The 22,201-nt window shown below is 36.7% G+C and overlaps 2 protein-coding genes across 2 annotated transcripts in view; one reads left to right on the forward strand and one right to left on the reverse strand.

Moving 5' to 3' along the window:
- LOC106172619 (uncharacterized) overlaps positions 1–16,830 on the reverse strand; it is a 38,565-nt gene extending 21,735 nt beyond the window's left edge. Inside the window, exons 1-33 of the mRNA XM_087014860.1 lie at positions 16,724–16,830; positions 16,264–16,449; positions 15,796–16,019; positions 15,306–15,477; positions 14,899–14,987; positions 14,320–14,498; positions 13,845–14,022; positions 13,406–13,524; positions 12,800–13,043; positions 12,302–12,488; positions 11,765–11,948; positions 11,211–11,365; positions 10,573–10,784; positions 10,126–10,240; positions 9,670–9,793; positions 8,838–9,087; positions 8,426–8,550; positions 7,910–8,113; positions 7,267–7,463; positions 6,715–6,840; positions 6,251–6,407; positions 5,867–6,010; positions 5,374–5,502; positions 4,810–4,963; positions 4,404–4,513; positions 3,764–3,970; positions 3,159–3,352; positions 2,545–2,742; positions 2,061–2,184; positions 1,631–1,744; positions 1,275–1,387; positions 743–915; positions 190–403 (exon numbers count right to left, since the gene is read on the reverse strand). Of these exons, the coding sequence (XP_086870986.1) occupies positions 190–403; positions 743–915; positions 1,275–1,387; positions 1,631–1,744; positions 2,061–2,184; positions 2,545–2,742; positions 3,159–3,352; positions 3,764–3,970; positions 4,404–4,513; positions 4,810–4,963; positions 5,374–5,502; positions 5,867–6,010; positions 6,251–6,407; positions 6,715–6,840; positions 7,267–7,463; positions 7,910–8,113; positions 8,426–8,550; positions 8,838–9,087; positions 9,670–9,793; positions 10,126–10,240; positions 10,573–10,784; positions 11,211–11,365; positions 11,765–11,948; positions 12,302–12,488; positions 12,800–13,043; positions 13,406–13,524; positions 13,845–14,022; positions 14,320–14,498; positions 14,899–14,987; positions 15,306–15,477; positions 15,796–16,019; positions 16,264–16,410 (5,262 nt within the window). The 5' untranslated portion in view covers positions 16,411–16,449; positions 16,724–16,830. The remainder of the gene's footprint in view (positions 1–189; positions 404–742; positions 916–1,274; positions 1,388–1,630; positions 1,745–2,060; positions 2,185–2,544; positions 2,743–3,158; positions 3,353–3,763; positions 3,971–4,403; positions 4,514–4,809; positions 4,964–5,373; positions 5,503–5,866; positions 6,011–6,250; positions 6,408–6,714; positions 6,841–7,266; positions 7,464–7,909; positions 8,114–8,425; positions 8,551–8,837; positions 9,088–9,669; positions 9,794–10,125; positions 10,241–10,572; positions 10,785–11,210; positions 11,366–11,764; positions 11,949–12,301; positions 12,489–12,799; positions 13,044–13,405; positions 13,525–13,844; positions 14,023–14,319; positions 14,499–14,898; positions 14,988–15,305; positions 15,478–15,795; positions 16,020–16,263; positions 16,450–16,723) is intronic.
- Positions 16,831–16,966: 136 nt separating this feature from the next.
- Positions 16,967–17,951, forward strand: LOC106172622 (UPF0739 protein C1orf74 homolog). Its single transcript, XM_013553410.2, has one exon. The coding sequence runs from the start codon at positions 17,012–17,014 to the stop codon at positions 17,852–17,854; it is 843 nt and encodes a 280-aa protein (XP_013408864.2). The 5' UTR covers positions 16,967–17,011; the 3' UTR covers positions 17,855–17,951.
- Positions 17,952–22,201: the final 4,250 nt, after the last annotated feature.

The raw sequence follows: 22,201 nt of genomic DNA on the forward strand, positions 1-22,201 counted from the left end.
ATAATCTTTTGATGAAGAACCTCATCTCAATACACTTGAGAACATAGTTTCTAATCCTTTAGATCTTAACACATAATGAAAGTACTTTCTAACTTAAAACTTGAAAATAAGTAGTATGAAGAGAATCAATAAAAGTGATTGCAATTGTTTCACCTTCTCTATTTTCAATGGTCAGGTGCCCAGACATACCTGTAGCAAAAGTTCCCTCTCTTTTGCATGCTTCAGCTCCATCTCCTTGACAACAGCCTCATGCATAAGTATGGGGTCCTTCTCATTCTCTGGCAGGGGCACTTCCTCTTCCTGTCCAGGTGTCGTCTCCTCTCCTTTTTGTTGCCCTTTCTTACGCCTGGCAGCTATTCTTTCTTTGGCAAGCTTTTCTTGTCTCAGTCTCTCTTGCTCTTTCCTGCATAAGAAAAATGAGAAATTAGAAGCTGCTTTTTTTTTTTAATTCAGTGGGCTACAACCCTCTGAAATATCTAATCGCTTTATGTCTGATTCTCAATTCAGGTAATGACGGCATTACCTACTAATGTATTTTTTTTTTCAAAGCAAATTTGTATAAAAATTCAGTCCTATAATGACGCCTCTTTAATCTTTGGTCACTATACTCTGCATGTTATGGAGCAAATGATAATTAAATCATTTACCAAAAAATATCTTTTTGGCACAGATAAACTATAAGAAGGTCAAATATCCAAATACTTTGATTTCCACAAGTCTGTAATAATTGATCTACACTTACGCTTTCTCTCCCTGCACCGCCAGCCCCAGTGCAATGGCCGCTGCATCAAATTGCTCCTCCTGCTTCGCCTTCCTCATTTCACGCCTCAGTCTGGCCAGCTCCAGCTGACGAGCACGCTCAGCAGAGTTCTTATCCCCCATGCCACGCAGTCTGTTCAGCAACTCCTCTTTCTCCTGAATAAAATAATGTATATAAATAATTTATATAAAAATCAAAAGGGTTTCAAAAAAAAAAATAAATAAATAATAATAATAATAATAATAATAATAATAATAATGATAATAATAATAATGAAGTTGAGGTCTTTTTTGTTTGTTGATGCCATTATCATGTCATTAACATGATTATAATTTTGAATGTCATTCTGAATAACAAGAGTCTGTGATGTTAAATTATATCACAGATTATGCTTCGTTCGATTAATTCTATTATTCTAATAACATGCTGCAATTTGCAAAAGAATAGCACAAATCAGATTATTGCTAATAATTCAATTAAATGCAGATACTTTTATATCAATTGTAAAGATTACCTTATCATATCTGTGTTCTAGATCCAAAAGGACATTTCTTCTCTTTTTCTCTTCCTCCTCTTCCTGTGCTATTTCTTCCTGTTCTAACTTCTTGGCTTCTTCCTCTGACATTCCTGCATGACCAAGAAAATTAACATTCAGTAATAACACTTGAACTGCAGAAAAAATGAAAATTAAAAAAAAAGTTATAAAAATGACCACACATTAACCACTGATCATGTATAGTCCAATTCTTTTTCATAAGAGTACAGGTTTCAACTGACAGGCAAAACTGCTTTCCAGTCCCTGTCTTTGATTTGCCAGCCTCCTTTTGTTTCAAAATTTAATTACTATAACAATAGCATTATGTCCCTTACCATCTGCCAGCCTCTGTCTCCTCCTCTCCAGCCTCTCTCTGAGTTTCTGCTTCTGTTCCGCCCTGCTGTCTCCCATTAACTTTTCCAGTGTCTCTTTGTTCTTGAGTGCTTCTCCTTTAAAAGAGAGTAATTTGGATTTAAAAATTAACTCTAAATTAACTCTAAATTATAAATAGAATTATTGTAGACTAAGCCTATCAATTCATCACATACCTGATAAATCCTAATACTCTACACAATGTCCATTTAAGGTATGATTCATAAATGATTTAAATGTTCCTTGCCAGAAAATGTTTACAGAAAGTTTTATAAATTGGTATGGCAGGAGTATCGAAAAAAATTGAAGATGTTTTTCATTTTAATTTGAGAAAAAAAAAAATACAAGGCAACAAAAACAACAAAATTGCTTCAAAACAAATATATTCCTCACCCAACAGCGCAGATGCCTCATCCAGTTTCCCTTCTTTCCTCAGTCTCCTTTCTTCCAGACGAAGTTGCATCATTCTTCTCTGACGTTCCTGCTCACTCATGTTTTTCCACTCAGCTTCTCCCACCTGTTGTAATTATATAATTTGTTCATTAAAACATTTTGACATTAACATATAATTTCTACTGAATAAAAAAAAAACAAAAAAAAAACAAAACAAAAAAAAAAAACCAAGAGTGTGCAGTAAAAATATTAACTTGAATATTACCACAAGTAAGTCTTTCCAAACAAATTTCCAATAAATTTCTGATAAAAAACTGTGACTAAAAACATTGAAAGTGCCACAAGTAACATCTTTAACTTAGCAAAGCATATTACATATCTTTGTTGTTACAATATCCTTCATCAAAATGTGATTTATTGTGATAATTTCCATAATTATGTCCTCAAAGCTACCAAATGTAACACCCCAATCCCAGTCATTTACCTGTTGTACCAAGGCCTCCATCAGTAACTTATTCCTCAGTTCTTCGTACTTGCCGTCCAGAGCCTCAAGAAGGTCGGACTCCTTGGCCTTGCCTCCCCCTGCCTTACTGTGGAACAACACCCTGGCAATGTTCTCGCCTTTGTCCTGCTTCTTCTCTAACGCAATTGACTCCTGCATTGTGACCAAGTCAGCATCACTCTGAAATGATTGAATGCCACAATCAATGCTCTTGTACCTGTGTCTACATATATATGTGACTGGGGAATCAGGTAAAGCCATTATATAACATTTCTCATCAAAGTGGTGAAATAGCATTAAATAAAATAAAACATTATGAAATTCATTTCAGCTAGATCTAAAACAAATCATTATTGGCAACTAATCTAGACATAAAAAAACCGATAGTTTTAGTCTACTGACTCAAAGACAAAAGAATGGAAACTCACAATAATACTATATGATATATGAAAATAAGTTTAAGCCTATCATTACTGCTAAAAAGAAAAAAGCACACAGGAATGAAAACACTGCATCAGTCAATATCACCAATTCAAAATGACCAAATTAATACAATGACTTTGCCACTACAACAACCACATATTCAGCAGTCTTACAGTGTTAGAGAACTTTGTGAGGATGTCGCTGGCTTCTTGGTCTTGTCGTTCCTGGAGGTCGGCCATGAGAGAGGTGTGAACTTCTTCATCTGATACCTGCCCTGCTCCGCTCTCTCTTCCTATAGATATCCTGTTACTCTCGATCTTTACCATTGTGCCATCACGGAGAATTTTATAGTTTGAATCTTTATCATCTGAAATAAGACATGTTTGTAAGCAATAAGGAAAAAAATTGTTGAGGTTAAAGACAGTTAACAACAAAATGTGTTTTAAAGCACAAAACAAAATTAAAATATAATTTTGACATTTATTAAACTAATTACACTAACATTTATCAATGTGATCTAAACTAAAGGAATAAAATTCCAGAGTCTTACATTTTAATGAAAAAATATTTTTCCTGACCCCTAATGCATTTTATAAATAAGCAAGACTGACTTGTTAAATTGCTAGTCACTGGCAACTAGTGTAGGTAGGTATGTAGACTTCTCTCATTTAGATATTGGCACACCTCTTGTCTGTCTGCTTCTATTTTTATTCATTTATTGAAACAAACCGGAAAGTGATTCAGTTTTTATCAATTAAATCAACCAACAAAGTATCACCTGGTCTCAGTGCCTCCCTTTCTTTCATCAACTCTGCCAGTTTTTCCTTCCTCTCCTCCTCCGAGCTCGCCTCAGCCAGCAGACGTAGCTCCTGGTTGGTCTTGTCCTCCATCATCTGCAGAAATTGCTCCCTCTCTTTGGCGTGTTTCTTTTCCAGAAGGTTTAACACTGCTTCCTGGAGGACTGTCCTGTCTCCCTCTGTCACGACTGAGAAAAAAATAAATAATTAAAGAAAAAATGCTTAGTAAATTATCTACTAAATTATGTATAATCATTCAACAGCCAGTAGTTTAAATATGTAAATTACATAGAACTTGTTAAATTTCATTGAAAGACACACGATTAAAATTTTCCATCTCCATGTGCCAACTTGTGATATTAATCCTGTTCTTTAAAAAAAAATGTCTCCCATTTTCACTTGTTTATTCAGCAGTCCTGTTATATTATTATAAAAATGTGAATGTCCTCACTTTAATTTATGACCATCCCTTTGTACAGGTTCTAATGGAAAAACATTTTTAAAAAATAAACATAAAAAGAGTTTAAATGCCTAAGTGCTTATTATCATAAACATCTTCCAAGTCAGATTTTTGGGGGAGTTGGTACAAGCTCTTCAAAGACTGACTATTGCAAGACATACTTTTATCCTCAGAGTCATCCTCTCCTAGCTTTCCCTGTGCTCTCCGTCTCCTCAGAGCTTCAAGACGCTCTCTGGCAAGTTGCTCTTGTCTCTGGCGATCATTTTTCAGCCTGAAATGAAATAACAGTTATAAAAATAATATAATTATATAATAATAAGAAGATCACTAATAAATTAACTATAATATTATGTGTTACTTAATTTAGCAAGCAATAAAATGTTGTTTAAATTTCACGGACTGTCAATACACAGTAGAGCTTCTTTTTTTTTACAGTAAAGCCATTCAATTTCTGTGTCACCAACCACTTCATACATCTGAGTAGCAAAATCCAGAAAGTGTTCTAAGAGTCCCACATTACAAAACTCTACTTCATCCCCTGATGTGACATCCTGTATATTCTCTCACCTCTCAGCTAAAGTAGCCTGGTTTCTCTCAGCCAGACCTATCAGGAGAGCAGCATTCTGGAAATTCTCCTCTTTCCCAGCTCTCTTTGCCTCTCTCCTCAGTCTCACCAGCTCTGCCTGCCTCTCACGCTCACTCAGGTATTCATCATTCAGACCTGAAAGCAGCAGTTGTATTGATTATTATTCAGGAAGACCTGCTGAAATGAAGTTATGACAGAGCAGGAGCTTTCACAGTGACTGTTAAAACGAACTGCACTTAGAAATTGTAACAGCTGAAACCACTTATAAATCAGAACATTGCCCCATCTTGTAATAATTGTAGTTGACTGTTACACTCAAATAGAATTATCACAAAGACTTCCATTGTATTCAAATTAAACAGAGCATTAGCCTTTACTATCAAATAACCACTAAGCCGGGCTAGGTGTTTCAAAAAATCACAAAGATGCCCCCAGTTTATTTAAGATAAAGTGTCTCTGCTGTTAGCTAGATAGAAAATAAGTCAGAGATGCTCTATGAGATGTAATAATGGCATCACACGGTATATAGCGTTAGAGATCCTCACCGTGGAGTCTTGCCAGTAGCGCCCTCTTTTCCTCCTCCATTCTGCTGTTCAGGTCACTGAGGGGGTCACCCTGTCCACTCTCCTCCTCATCTAGACCATCTCCATCCTCATCCTCATCAGGATCCAAACCTGAAAAAAACATTGCTGTAATAGAATACTAACATTCTTTTTTCTCAGTAAGCTTGTTACATTTATAACTGCAATATTAAATATAAAAAAGAACACACAGTAATAACTTTTTTATGTCAAATACTTACGCAGAAAAAATATATCTGGTGTGCTTAATTGTGTCCTTATTTTAAGTCAATACCATTCATTTCTAAATATGGCAATAAACAGTTGAAAGTTAAAAAAAATAGAGCAAAAAGAACAAGCAGAGCAAATACATTGGTATTCACACATTTATTTCTAATTATGCAAATGCATAAATGAAAGATTAAAAAAAAACATGCAGACATAGAACACAGTCCACTGGTATTCACGCCACCCCCACCTTGTTCAATCCTCTTCTGTCTCCTGGCCAATCTCTCCCGGAGTTTCCTGTCATACTCCGCCTTGTTATCTCCCATCAGCTTACGCAGGTTTTCTTCTTGTTGGAGAAGGTCACCAAATAATTTTTGCAGTTCATCTTCTTTGCCTATGAAAAAACGAAAAATTTTCAATTTATCACAATGTTATGATTCATTATGACTGATGTCTACCAATATACATTGATACATTCTAGTGATGAGCTTGTAAATCAAAAAACTACGTTTTATTTTTTTCATGCCTTTTAAAAATCCCTCTTAAATTTATAAAATATCCTTGTGCTTTTAGAATTGGCACATACTTGAACTTAAATGATTTCATAATAATCTCAATCAACAACAAAAGTCACCTTCTCTCCGCAACTTCTTCTCCTGTAGTTTCAGTTGCATGAGCCTGCGCTGTCGTTCCTTCTCGCTGAGGCTGGCCCACTCCGCCTCTCCCATCTGCTTCATGAGGAGTTCCATCAGGAGTTTGTCTCTCAGGGTGTCATACTTGTCCTCTATTGCCTGGATATAAAATATCACCACACATTTTATGAACTTCCTATACGTACAGTAGGAATTGATAGGAGCTCCTTTCAAGATAAAAGGACGACCAAATTGATATGAACATTGCTCTCCCACACAATTACAGCATTTTAATTATGAAGTATTTTTTCATTTGATTGATTCTTCAATTACATAAAGCAGATTAAAAAGTATTAATTATCATACATGTCATATCTTTTTAAGTGATTCACCATCTTTTTACTCCAATATTTTCCATTTGACAGAATTTTCATTATTTTACAGTGAATAAATAACATCAACGTACCTTGAGCAATTCATCATCTGGAGATGTTCCTTCATACCTAGTCAACACGAGGAAGACATTCTCTGCTGCCCCCTGGTGGCGTGCCCTGATCTCTAACCTGTGACCTATCTCAAGGTCATCTGCATCCTGAATAGTGAAAGTTGTTTTTGCTGTGTTTTATTATGTCCATATGTGACTTCAATTATGTTTTATTTGCATATCAAGGTAATGCAAACAAAACTTAAACCTTTTTTTCTGCTTAAAAATAGACAAATTTAAAAATTTATAATTTTGTTAATCTTTCTCAAATACCTGTTGGCAACAGTCTTTAGATATAAATTTATCAAGGCTATTAAAAAAAACTTTTTGATGAAATCTGAAACAAAAAGTTGAATCATTATCCTGTTCAATCTTACTCAGTCACTACTTAAAAATCATATATTTTCTGTGTAAATATATGATAAATTTTTCATTTTCTTCAACATGACTGCATCTATCTTAATAACGAAATCAAAGATGTCAATTAAGTAATTCAGGAAAGATATAGCATCAGATTACAAGTTTTCCGTCTACCTTCTGTGTCAGTGAATACAGCACTGTGGCGCTCTCTCTATCCTGCTCATCCTGCAGTTCCGCCAGCAGACGTCTGGTGACTTCATCATGGCCGACCTCTCCTCCGGTTGTCGTCTGCTCCTGTAGGTAGCGCCTCTTTATCACTGACCTCAGGGCGGCTGCCTCCTCCAGTACACACACGTGTTCCTCTCTGTCAGCTGTAAATATGAGATCACCATTATAATTTACAATAAAGAAAGGAGTAACTGTACAGTTGTAATTTTGCAGTGTCAATAATCTAAAAAAGTGAATCTGACAATTTCTTTACATCCTCTGGTAAACGCAAAAGTTTTAATGAGAATGGGCACATTTTGAACCACTTTCTAATCAAGGAAAAATTAACCACATTCTCTTAAACATTTTTTTATATTGACTTTTATGAACAGTAGTAAAAACTGAAAGATGCTACATAAGTCAGCAGAATATGATGCTAGATTAGCCATGAGAAATAATTTGTCATGATACATACCTAAGCAACAATTAGTATTGAATTTTGCTTATTCATGATAAGTTTTGTTCACATCCTTGGTTACAATTAACAAAACAAGTAGTTGAACATAGATTGAGTAAGAAGCCTAATCAGATAAAAGCAAACTTTGCTCACATAAACTGTTTAGATCAAGACGTCTCTTCTTGCCCTGCAGTTCTGTGAGGCGCTTCTGTTTCTCATCATCTGGCATGGTGTCCGCCACCTCCAGCAGGTCGGCAAGACCAGGGTCCATCAGAATCTTGAGAAGAATCTCACGTTCTTCTGAATGCTTCTTGTCCATTTCCATCATATAGGCTGCCTGCATGGCTTGGAGATCATCTGGAATTTTAGGTATATTCATACTCAGATGGATGTGTGACAATTTAAGTGAAAAATGCAAAACTTCCTCAAGGGGGGGGGGGAGAGAGAGAGAGAGAGAGAGAGAGAGAGAGAGAGAGAGAGAGAGAGAGAGAGAGAGAGAGAGAGAGAGAGAGAGAACTTGCTTCTAGGGATCTTCAAATTACCTCTTTTATTTGTAAGGATTTGTAACAGCTAGTGAGCATAAAAAAAATTAATTTTTCATTTCTGCCCACTAGTCATATTTACAATCTCCAATCACAAGCAGAAGATTCTTAAGAATGATTGGCTTACTTTTATCAGGCCTAACATGGTCATCTAGCTCCTTGGCAATTTTTTCTCCTCGGTCAATGATAATCTGCCTGTTTTCCACCCTAAGCCTGGCCAAATGCTGCTGTCTCTCTCGGTCAGACTTATGTCTGGTAGAGAAAGTTATGTTCACATTAGTCAAAGATGGCATTTATGTACTCACAGAACATTCTCCAATTCACTAAGATGAAAGATGTTTTGCTCTTTCTTAGATTTCTGGGAAAGTAATAATAAAATAAAATGGCAAATTGGAATCAATATTTTAAACTTTACGACAATTGATATGTATAAAGAAGCTCTGTTCATTACAAAATTTGACTTTAACAAACTTTAACAGAAAACAGAACTTTACCAGACTTTAATAGAAAAAAGAAATTATTTTTTCAAAGTTTCTTACCTCTTTTCTCTTGCTTCCTGACTCCTCTCCACCAGTCCTAACACCAGTGCTGATCTGCGGAAATCATCCTCTTTTTTGATCAAATATGTCTCTCTTTTCAGGCTCAGGAGATGAAGCAGACGGCGCCTCAGGGACAGATTCTGTCCGTCTGCCCTCAGCCAATGTATGAGGGCATGCTGCTCGTTGAAGAACCTTTGCTGTAACTCAGCAAGGGGATTGGACACTTTGGATTCGGCCTCTGGTTCTTCATCTGAAAATATAGCAGAACCAATTGAATAAATAATTTCAATGTAATTATTTATATTCAAGGCTATCTATTTAGCAATAGTACTCACTGTAATCTCTTGGAATTGATGAAGGTATTACAGATATGAATGATGCTGATGCACTGCCAAATGTACAGGGTATACTAATGATGTACTCCACATACCAGGCTCTTTATTTAGAAATAGAAGTCATTGTGATCATACAGAATTTTTCTGGGTACAGCAGATATGGATGCTGCAGATGCAAGTTATCATTATGATATATGTACATACCAGGATATGTGTGTGTGTGTGTGTGTGTGTGTGTGTGTGTGTGTGTGTGTGTGTGTGTGTGTGTGTGTGTGTGTGTGTGTGTGTGTGTGTGTGTGTGTGTGTGTGTGTGTGTGTGTGTGTGTGTGTGTGTTATATATATATATATATATATATATATATATATATATATATATATAAACAGAAGTCATTCGCTTGTTCCTGCAGAAGTCATTCTCTTGTTCCTTTCAAGGTACAACAGATATGGATGCTGAAGAAACAAGCTAGTGCATCCTAATGATGTATATATTACATACCAGGTTCTTCATCAGGCTCTGGAAGCCCCTGCAAGACTCTTTTCTCATACTCTTCAAACTGCGTCTCCAGTCTGCTGGCAAACTCTTCCCGGCTCTCTCCCAGCAGAGCCCTCAGTTTCAACTCCTGTGTATGATAAATATAATGGCTATATCTCACTAAGTCAAATCTTAAGATTCTAAATTCATTTTTATCAGTCATTTATTCTTTGTGTGAGACCAATTTAATGTAATGGGCAGGAGACATGTCAAACTGTATATGAATCAGGACATTCTTAGGCCTTTTTAAAAAACCACCCTAGAGAAACAACATCATATTTTTAAATTTCATCTTATTATAAAACACCTTATAATCTTAACAGTCTAGAATTGTAGTATTTATCTTAAAAATTAACCCAAGAACTGGGGCTCATCTTATTACACAACAGCTGCAGGTAATTCCTGAGGGTTTGTACCCACCCTAGCTGCCTGTCCCAGGAATGCAGCCATGTCGTCCACTTTCCCCTCTTGTCTCAGTCTCTTCTCCTCCTGCCTGTGTTTGACCAACAACCTCGTCTTGTCTTCTGTGGTAAACCTGAGGCAAAGAAAGAAAAACACAGCCTTGAGTCTCAACAGATCTAATATGTTATAACAATTATTCTTGACTTGGGGACAAAGGGGTCATCCATTTTAATCATCATTTTCACAAGTCTTCATAGTATATGCTGGGGGATGGAGGGGACTGGAGGGGGTTAATGTATTGAAATATAATAGACATGTTGGCCCAAGTTTCAGTCAAAGGTCATCATTTTTAGCTTTTCACTTTGTTCTCTCTGAAGCATACCCAAAGCATTGGGTCTTTAAATCAACTTTCAACTAAGTTCTTTTGAGAAAGTGTCAAATATATTACAAAATAAATCCACTCACTCTTTCCACTCCTCCTGATGTTGTAACTTCAGGGCAAACACCAGCAGTCTGTCCCTGAGAGCCTCGTATTTCTCCTCCAGGGCTGCAATGTACTCCTTCTCCTCCTTACTGGCCTCAAAGGTCCCCAGAACCAGTGTGGCGATGTTGTCGTAGTGCTCCTCTATGCGGGCCTTCCTCTCGTGTTTACGCATTTTGTTGATCTCTTCTGAGGTCTGTGGAAGAAAAATATCAAATCTGAGCACATGCCAGAATTTTGTGTAGTTTCAGTCAAATTGTATTTTTTTTTTTTTTTTGATGGATTGGTACTGACAGAAATACTGAACTATTACACCCCTTTCTCAGACTAACTAAAAGCCTAGGGCAGTTGGTAAACATTTCACTCGGTGGTTTCACTTGAACAATGAATACTTTGTTGGTCAAAAATAAGTTTTCATTCAAATCAATTATAACTGCATACAATACAATTCTTTAAGAGTATTAAGTAAAACTTGAGTGTCTCGACATACATGTACCTAAGATGTCTCTTATTATTATTATGATACATAAAATGTATATCCCAACTGAATTTTAAACAAAAAGAATAACAAAATGACCAGGTTCTAAATGAAATAAGAATGACAATTTGACTTTCCCCCTACCCTGTGTTGCATCTCCGCTATAATTCTCCAGAATTCTTCGTCTTGTTCCAACTGCAGACGCGCCAGGAGGATGCCATTCATCCTGTCCTCGTCTTCCAAATCATCTCTCCTGGCAGACAGCTCAGTTCTCGTGTCTTCTCGATAGATGGCGACACCTGCAACACGAAGAAATTGATTATGGGGGTGAATATTTAGCAGCAGAACAAAATAAAATCTTCAGTGTGCAGATAGTTTATGTTTTTATTATAATGTTTGATGTCGGAATACCATTTTTATTAATGAAGTCATACTTTACATAAACATGTGGCACTTTCAAGCAATTTCATCAAATTTACATTTCTTAATTTATATTTGACACACACACACACACACACACACACACACACACACACACACACACACACACACACACACACACACACACACACACACACACACACAGTGTCACTAAATATGATGAAAAAGTGATTCATTACTGTCTTGAGGATTACTAAATTCTGTAATGTTTTTTTCAAATATTGTAATCAAATCTGCTGTAAAGTTACCGAGCTTACCTTCGTGTAGAATATTGACGAGCACAGCATGCTGGGAAGATCGATATTCAGCGGTGCTCCGACTCCAGCTATCACGCTGACTACGCAGAATTGTAAGCCTCTTCTTTCGCTCAATGGCAGAAAATTTCTTGGCTTCCATTTTGTATGATTCTGCTTGCTTGCCTTGTAGCATTTGAAGCATCATCTGGACACAAATTACGAAAGCACAATGTTATTGCTTTCTCAATGTTTCTTTGGGAAAAAAGACAGTAAACCTCAAGTTTATCTACTACATCTATTTTTAATTCTCTTTCTAAACACCTTTAGTTTGTTAAATTATCCAATTGTGTCCAATTATGTCGAGGTCAATACAACCTATATTAAGTAAGCCAAAGAACATTTGCTTGTATGTATCCTTAAACCATATTTGTGCACAGACCATAGGTAAATAAACACCTTTTCTTGGAATTTGCCAGAAAATTCTTTTTCAAAGTTCTTTATATTGATTCTGTCAGAAAAAGAAAGTACACTATGGCATTCAAATACCTATCACATTACCTCTCTCTCCTTGAAGTGCTTCTTAGAAAGCTCTGCCACAGTCTCCACCTGGAGGTCGACCACTCCGGGAGATCTCCCCTTCCAGGGGTCAGCACCAGTCTCAGCGACCTTCTGCGATTTGCGCCCCTTTCCTAGCTTTATCCTCTCATCAGCCAGCGCTTCCTGGCGGGAGTGATCGACATCAAATCTGTAATGAATTTTTTTTTAAAACTAAGTAAAAAGTCAGATGAATGCAGTCACTATATTCTAAAAACATGGTACTAACAATGGAGCTATTAACATAAATGCATACAATGTACTTTTTGATTAATTATTTTTAAACATGTACATAAGTAACAAATTGTGACTGAAAATTCAATTCAATTTGCAGAAAGGAATTTCACATGTTTTCAGCTTCAGCATGTTGTTTTCTCTCATCCAGACCAACATTATTTTTAGCCATGCAATTAAATAACAAATTGCGATTAAATTCAATAAAATTGCAGAGGGGAATTTTACCCGTTCTCAGCGTCAGCCTGTTGTTTTCTCTCAGCCAGACCCACGGCCAGCGCTGAAGTGACCCAGGGTTCTTCCTCTCCCAGTATCGTGTGCTGACGTAACAGCTTACAATACTCTAGCAGCAGAGCACTGGACGAGATGTGGCCATCTTTGTTAGGCTTGGCCAGCTCCAGCAGGTGTTCTCTCTCCTCGGTGTAGCGAGCGTGGAGGGAGACGAGGAGATGAGCACTGGTTGTGGGACCAACTGAGAAGAAACAAGTGATTCCAAGATAATACCTGATGCTTTTTAATGTCACTGGGTACAGGAAATTAAAGTGTTTCTAAAAAAATTTGTTTCAACAATTTATTTAAAGTAATTTGTTTCACTTTACTTTAAGAGGCTGTATGCAGGAAATTAAATAATTATCTAACTTTAAAAACCTCTATACCTATAGAATATGACTAGTCTAGTAAAAACCTAAAAATATCCATGAAATTATACAAATAAAGGACTAAATATAGTTTTTTAAACAGAAAATAATTACAAATGCAGATTTTCAGCCATATAAATTAATATAATTAACATATGTTTTTTTCTTTCTAAATCTAAAAAGCCATATCTCTCACCCTCTAGGGATTGCCTGTATTCTCTCTCCAATATTTCATGGATCTGATCCTGCAGTTTTCCCTCTGCCACCAGGTCCATTCTCCTCCTATCTATTTCCACCACATGAGCTGCATGTTTACTGAAATTGGAAATACTTCAATCACACAGTGCTTCCAAAATCAATTTTGATTTTCTTTAAAAATTGTTGAAATGGATTATCTAAAATACAAAATGCAGTAAATAAGTAAATTTATTTTCAGTGTGAAAGTCTATTTATTTTGCTTTATTCAATACCAGTAATGTCCATTCTTGCTCTACTTCACGTGGAAAAGAAACCAGAGCAAAACTATGCTATTTTCAAGTGACTTTTTAAAAATAAACACAGCATCTATGCACTTCTTTCTAAAGACTCCTTTATTCAAAAAATTTCTTCTGAGTAATCTTGTATTATTTTTCTACCTATCAGTCTCTCCCATCATCATCAGAAGTGTTGCATCCTGGGTAGTTTGTCCACCATGCAGCTGATGAGCCATGGCTTCTAATTGGTTATCTTTGCGCAGCTGTTTCTCACGCACCTTCAGGTGCTGGAACTGCTCCAAATGCTCACTCTCTGACATGGAGGACCACAAGGCATCGCCTGAGAAAAGTTGTTTTCAAATAAATATGAGTGTTTACGTTATAGTACTTTTGTTGAGAAAAAAGTTGTGAAAAAAAAAGCTTTTAACTTTGAAAATTATAATTACAAGCTGCAGCCAACTTTCAACTGAATTATGCTGTGGTCTTTGGTGGCAATGGAGCCTGATCCCACGCAAAAGCAATCAAACATATAAAACAATAATGTACTCTTACACCCGATGTTCTACATACCAACACAATCAATATAAAAATACAAGGCAATACATCCTTGGCATGTAGTATATGACTAACTGCTTACCAATGTGCATTTTAAGCATGGTCCAGAACAGCATGTCTCTGAGGCGGTCATACTTGTAGTCCAGGGCGTCCAGTAGCTCATTAATGCTGACACTGTGCCGTTCCCTCTGGGGTCCCTCATCGTCATAGCGATCAAGGCCGTCGTCATGGAGGAGACCTTTCAGTCCCTCCTTCTGCCATCTGGTGTAGACCACATTCAATAAATTAAATATAAAACAGGACACTGAAGTTTTATATTAGAGTTTAATGTTTTTATCCTTCTCCAGAAAAGGAAGCCCACATGTAAAAATTGGGCAATATAAACGTTTTTTTTATTAAAGACAATGACCTAATTTCAGAACAAGGTGCACTTCCCTAAAATGGGACATTTTGTCCACTTTGAGTTGTAAGTCAAGCAACAGTGCTTTTGAAGACATTTCACTGATACATCAAATGTCAAAGTAAAACATTTTCATGCCAAACTTTAAAATCCATATTTTAAACTGTTTATTTTTCTAGATCTTCAGCCATCTCATAATATATACCATCAAATGTGAGTAACATTATATTCACTACACAAGACTTGTATGTTATTCCTTACTTGTTCAGCTTTCTTCTGGCTTGTTTGAGTGTTTGCTCCCTGTAATTTTCACGTTCTCTGGCTTCTGTTGCAAGACTGTATTCATCTTCCTAAAACGACAATTGAAACGTGCTGTTGAAATGAGAAATAAAATATGAATGCATGTGTTGGGATAAAAGTCTGTGTTTGGGTGCAAGCAAGTGTGTGTGTATGTGTGTGTGTGTGCATATCTACGTACATTAAAGAGAAATTGGATCACAGAAACTAAATACCAATACAACTTTCAGTCACTTGTCAATTTTGTTACTGTCAGTATTTGTTACTGCCTAATACATGAAATCAAAAAAATTAAATGAAATGACCTACTAGTACTTGTAAAATAAAACTCAGTCTAATTCACAAGCATTTGAGTGATCCCATTCTCTCACCCCTAGTTTCTTAGTATTCTCAAACTCGGCCCTGTCCTCCTCCCTCTGTCGCTGTTCCAGCTCCTCCTCCGCGGACTGGTACTCATTACTGGTACAGGGTTCTCCAGAGGGCCGGTTACACAGCCACATCTTGATCTCATCAAAACACACATCCTTGTGCTGAGATGTGGACCTATGTATGAACAAAACAAAAAAGTTTTTTATCTCTTTAAATTAATTTAGCTTAAACTTTTAACTGAGCAAAGAATTACTACTTGTAATTATTTAAACACAAACACACAACGCAGGCTTAGAAAAGTTTCTTGGTTGATTACTTAATTACAGTGCACTAAACTAAAACCAATTACGATTTTTTCAAGCTCAGAGATGTGTATTGGTCCTTTAGTAACTCAATGCAAAAAAAAAAAGTTCTTTTTCATTCACTTAAAGGAGAGGTAAAGTTTTGTACCCCATATTGAATTCCCTAAGACAGACGACAGAACAAACTCACCTTGATGCTAAGAACTGCTTCCAAGTATGCAGAGAAAACTTCTCCCCGTGTGTGACTTTGAACAAGAAGAGAGCATCTTTCAGAGATATCCTGTTATTGCCGTTGCAGTCCAAGAGTTCAAACTCCCAGTGTGCGTGTTCCTCCACCTGTCGTCTCCTGTCTAGCTCTCTTAACACCTGGGCAAAGTACTCCTTGTATACCTTGTCATCCTTGCTTTGACATATCTAGAGATTAAAATTTAAATATATAAAACCTAAGCAAAGTATTCCTTGTAATAGCTCTTTGTAAAATATTGTACTATTTGCTTTGACACTTATGAGATATAGAATCATGCCTGTGATTATGATACTCCATCCTGACTCCATCTCTATCTCCAGTCAGTGTCAAAAATATAATAATCAGTATTGAAAGATGTTGCAGATAAAATAATTTTAGACACTCAATTTGTGTATTTTATAAGGCACATACCTCTAAAATGGCTGCCTGTACATGCTGCTTGGATATAGGAGTAAAGTTGAGTGTCTGATGAAACTGCCTTATCTGCTCCAGGACTAGGTAGCCATTGCCTATGGGGTCCAGAATATCGAAGATTGCACTCAGGTCTGGCATCCCCATCTTGTTTACTTATGTGTGGACGGCCAGTCTCGTTAAAATCTACCAGAGAGCCAAATAAGTGATACCTTAAATCTTTAACTGAAGTGACAGACACAATGTTTATTTTGGCGACAAATTTGAATCCCAAATAAATAAATAAATGTAATATAAGTCCCTCCCGTGTCTTACTGTCACTGTACTCGTACTGTCCTGGAAATTAGTCTGTTTTGCTCAAGTTTTGCTCGCAGTTACTTCGATACCAGTATTTGCTAATATATTAATTAATACCAGCCAATTCTTCATAAATGACACTAGAATGCTGTGTAGTGCTCACCTTGTTCAGGACCAGCCTGTACGAAGGCTAAAAAGAGAAATAAACATTTTCAGACCACTCGCCGAGAAGAATGTGTACACTCTGCTAAGGGCCTGTATCACGTGATATTAACTCCGCATTTGTAATACTTCCACATCTCATAAATATTCATTAGTCTAAAAAATGCACCATTATGTGTTGATATTTATTATTTGTCAAAAAATTCATTTTAGTTATCTGGATTATTTTCTGAATAATACTTTTCTAAAATTTTCATTTGCTGGACTAATTACTCCGTTACTTAACAAGATGTCAGCGCCCTGGTGCGAAAATGTCAAGATGGAATGGACCAAAACATTGAACAAATACATATCGAAGAAACAAAGATTACGACCAAAATTAGTAGCAAGTATCTCAATGGATATATTGGCTGTAGATGTAGGGATAAAACCATCATTTCTCTTTGACTATTGGGCAATAACAGCTGCTGAAATGACGAACCTTCTCAAGGAATTAAGGGACTCGGGACTAACTCAACACAAGCTTCAAGTTTTAGTATTTAATCCACCGGAAGAAATGAACAGTATGGACGATTTTGTACCAGATGTATTCATTTTCGATAGAAATTCCACTGTTGACTGGTTAAACAGCGTACTGAATGGTGGCAGCCCGGTTACTGTTGTGGACGTATCCAAGGAAGTTGGACGACCCGTGGTGAAAATCGACATTACGGACATTACGGAGCAAGTGGGTGGAATTATTACCCATATTCAGCTGAGCAGGGAATTTGATGTGGTGGAAATTCCTACCTCTGCTGAGTGGAATTTGACCACATTATCTGGGGTTCTTTTGGGGTACCCGTTCTCATACTGGTACCACCCACCTTCCCCTGACGCTGATAACTGTCTGGGTTATACACCTCTAGTGAACTATCAGGTGACCTGTAAGATGAACACTGACGGTGCCATATCAGCTAAGAAAGAGCTTGTGGATCATACTTTGTATTCTTTCAGCATTCCCCACAGTGTGAACAGTGAACAAACGATTAATTTCTGGTTTAAAAGTTTGCAAGGTAAATTCCAGAGACAGAATATATTTTTGGATCCTTACTTATCACACAAAGATATTACTCTTCCATCTGTGGCTCTTTAATTAATTAAATGTGTCAAATTGGATTTTTAATATTTTTAATGTGTTTATAAATTATAGCAAGTGCAATTGAGTAAAAGAGCAAATAATTTAAAGCTGACTTTTGATTGTTTTTGTTTTACTTCATTCTCATGGATTTTTAAAAAAATATATCTGTGAATATGAGTTTTTAAACAAGTTTTGTTGTTTAAACAAGTGCCATGTTAATCCAAAATTTAAGAAAAGCAGAATATGTTCTTACATTTTCATTCAAGGAGTAAAGCTTGGCATTGAATTTTCATCTTTAATATGTATAATTATTTAATAATCACATTTTTTATATTGAATAAATCAAGACTTCACCTTGTAAGATGAACAATAAAATGACATAGAATGTTTGAGAACTATTCCGATAATAGAGAGAAAACTTGGACATCCCGAAACATCCAGAAGGTCAGTTAGGGCGTCAAATTATGGTTACCGCCTATATTTGGCACAAAATTTAATTGAACAGCAAATAGAAAAGTCTACCTTGGTGTTTAATTGAGCTAGATTTATTCGCAGTCATGCATGAGCCCACTGTGTGCGGTAAACATGTTGAAGAACAAAGTTGACTGGTGTCATGACCTCCCATGATGATAATTTACAATGTCTGCTTCTTGAGTCTGTTTCCATGGATGTTTTAAACACAGTTATATATCTTTTATATACATATAAAAGTTTGTTTTAGGCTTAAAAAAGAAACTTTTTTTAAGCTCTGTTATATCTTTTGTTTACACAAAAATGTGTAAAAAATTTATGCTCAAATTAAGGAAATTCTTGTGCTTTACAATAGAAAATTTAAGCCCGAAGTATAGAAATGAACTGACATCAGAAGCTTCGAGGTAGATTAGCTTTAGAGATAACTGATGCACAGCTACGTGTATTATTCTCTGGTCAGTGTTACAGCGTACAATTTAACATCAAGTCGTGCCGCAGTCTAGTTTAGTTGAAAAACAAAGCTTACACATACGACAAATAGAGACCACATTCTAGTACTTTATTGAACACTGCTAAAGATCTGTATTTTGCATCTATTAACATCCCAAAACTATATAGACTAGTTTGTTTCACAAAAAAAAAAATAAATAAATAAAAATAAATAAATAAATAAAATAAATAAATAAAAATAATAATAATAAATAAAATGAGATAAATAAATGAATGGAACAGTGTAAAATGAAATGAGAACAACATTGAAAGTACGGCTCATTTTTCATTGTTTTTATTTTTTTAAACTATACCATCCTTAATGACCACATTATCCGAGTTAGGAAAATAATGCACGTTGTGAAAGATTTTTTTTAATCGGGTGGTTGCTATAAACGGCAAATCTGTTGCTAATACAGTATGTTTATATAAGTCCAGTTTGCTCGATCAGTTAGCTAAGATTGTCGTAATGCATTCTTCTTAAGCGCCGTACCCAGCAGTAAAACTAGAGTCAAATTTCAGTAAACTGTAAAGTTTTGCAAATTACGGTGTGAATTTTACATTTTTAAATGCCTCTCAAAAAATATATCAGCCTTCACAGTCAGAATACATAATCTGTTAGAAAATAAGTCGTTTATACCAAACAGTCAAATATCAAAGTTCCCCTTTTTTGTTCAAAATTGTTTATCAATGAACAAAGACAAGTGATATTTTTGCTTGATTTTCACCTTTCTTCTCAAGTCTGTATATACTCCCTGATGTGATTGACAAGGATTTCATATTCGGAGGCATGTCTGTATTTTCCTTGCATTTTGTGAAGATGTTCCTTCGACTCACACCCGGCCCAGTTGTGCAGTCTGCCACACGGGTTTTGCGCGCCGGAATTGGGGCGATTTGCGAAGTGAATCGGCAGAGAGTTGTACACCTTGGACGTCGGTGGCGTTGCGGCGTCACGCGCTTCATTTCTATACGAGGTGATTTTGCCGTTGATGGCGGCACGAAGGCGACGCCAGTGAGGTTTGGAAGTTGAGACAGGACTGGAAGAGCAGCCTTTTTTCAGTATTGGCTTTTGTAAGAAAGTTGAGATTTTTCTTTCTAAATTTTGCCTGTTTTCTACCTCCTTCAGTTTCAGATCTTGCAAAGACGCGGTAACAAGTTGGACAGCTGAGGCGTCATTTTTATTTTTGCTACTCGGCGGAGAGGGAACCAGCGTTTTCTTTTGCGCCATCTTTTCCACCTTGCCTCTAGGGTTTACCTTTTGAAAACGCGAGGAGTCAGTTCGTTTGAACTTCTTTTGGTGAATGTTGGGAATTTTGCAAGTCTGAACAGAGTCACTTGATATCGATAACCTGTTAATTGGAGGAGCCAAAAGTTGGCGATTCGACGCTGGGCTCAGGATTTCCTCCACATCAGACGCCGAATAAGGTCTTTCAGGACGACAAGGAGTTAACTCAGACACGTCTTCAATGTTGGCAAATTTCACTGTGCGCTGGAATACAGGCGGGCAACTTAAAGTGCCGTCATTTTCGCACCCAGTCGATTTTGTGATGACGACTTTGGGGCGACGAGGTCTTTTCGGCAACAGAACTTCGTTGTCCGGAAAGCTACGAGCACGCGCAACTTGCGGTCTCTTAGTTTTACCTGTATGTGAGGAGGCTGAATTCTTCCTAACTTTGTGCTGTTCGTTGACGCAATTCTCCGTCTTTTTCTTGCGACTAGCTTCAAGAGTTTGTGCTTTGTTCGACAGCATGTTTGTACGCACTCTGGAGGCAGATGATAATTTGTGCCTTGTCTGTTTTTCCAAAGTTTTTGTGCTTGCCATTACACCAGAAAGCAAAAACCTTTTTCTTTTACTCTGTAAATTCGTCACCGGTACGTTTACTGGAAGAATTTCATGTCACTGCGCTATAATTCAGTATCTCATAACGCAAAATGGCTCGTTAAAAGTCCACTGGCGAGTATGGTATATTTCGGATATTTCACTGCTGCTGTATGTTAAATTCAACGTCTTCACCCTGATAAGGTCGCTGCATAATGTATGGAAAATGCCACTTTTTGTTCTTTTAACGCATAAAATACACGGCTGAGTTTATGCATATAAATGGTTCATTATAAGGCTTGAGCTGCCAGAATCGCTGCATGTTCGCTCTTTAAGGCCGTGATGACGCATTCCTTACATTATCACGCTTTATCAAAACAAATCAAGCACTTTAATTTTCTCGTCTTTATAGGCACCAAGAGGTTTTTATGTCCATTTTCTGCAACTCTAGCGCGCAGTCACTCCTGAGTATAACTCTAGGACCTGGCCAGGGTTGGCTTAAAGTACAAGGTTTTAACTCTTCTTTGGCCACCTTTTCTGGACACCGTCCGCCCTTATTTATTTGGGCCCATAATCGACTTGTCGCCGATGGCCAAGGCCTCGAGTTTGAATTGGAATTCACATTGTTCTTTAAGCTGCTGCGAGATTTATAACCAGAAATGTATGACGCATTTACACTGCACGTTTTTGTTCCTGCCTGGTCCTAACGCGCGCTGTGCTCTAGATCTGGCGTTGCCTGTCCACAGTGGCTCCCTGACGACTGCACTAGTAGACCTTGTTTTGAGGGCATGGTTGATCTTTAATTAACTTGTTTGTCTTTTCACACTACGTGGTATTTATTTGGACGCGTTATTGTTGTTTACGATGCTACTTTTGACCTTTTCTGAAAATTGTGCTGAAATAGCAAAGGTTAATTTGGAACTGTTCTAAGAAACTTTACCATTAAAGAAAACAAACCGTTACATCAAAGTTAGATGTTAAAACGTATGTAGATGTAAAAATAGTAGGTAGTCTTTGTTTGTCATTGCGGTTGCTATGCAACACATCAATGTTGTTCTTAGTGGCGATTGCGTTTTCTTAGAACGCACTGTTTGCCATTTTAAAACTGTGCCCGTTGTATCCATTTTACTTCTATTGAAAATCTTTTATATAATTACTGAAATTTTAAAAACTGCCGACCATGTAAGAAAAATAAAATCCGTATTTTTATTTAATCAGTAGAGTTCACTGTATATTACTTAAAATACAGGCCAGGTTCTATGGGATTTTACCACCAGTATGAAAGAAATGCACCTAACTGTCTTGGACTTGTTTTTACAGCTTTGAATACTTCATTATATACTTCTTTATTCAAATGTGACCAGAGGCCGTATTCTTGAAAGGTTGTAACTTACAGATTCTTGTAACTTTTCACGTATATCCGATTGTTGTCGTAAGCTGGTATTCTGGAAGGTTTGTAAGCTACAAAGTTTCGAGAATAAGTCCCCAGGAGTCGATGGTTTTTTGTGACGTACACAGTTCAAATGTTTAGCATTGATCTGACTACTGTATTGAAGGTGAAACCAATTTATTGATATACCTAT

Source organism: Lingula anatina, chromosome 6 (genome assembly GCF_051362555.1).
Source record: "Lingula anatina isolate TDL-2025a chromosome 6, LinAna3.0, whole genome shotgun sequence".
NCBI lineage: Eukaryota > Metazoa > Brachiopoda > Lingulata > Lingulida > Lingulidae > Lingula > Lingula anatina.

Bases quoted from the DNA above. Each gene is read 5' to 3' on its own strand.
- LOC106172622 (XM_013553410.2), top strand. From the start codon at position 17,012: ATGTCAGCGCCCTGGTGCGAAAATGTCAAGATGGAATGGACCAAAACA.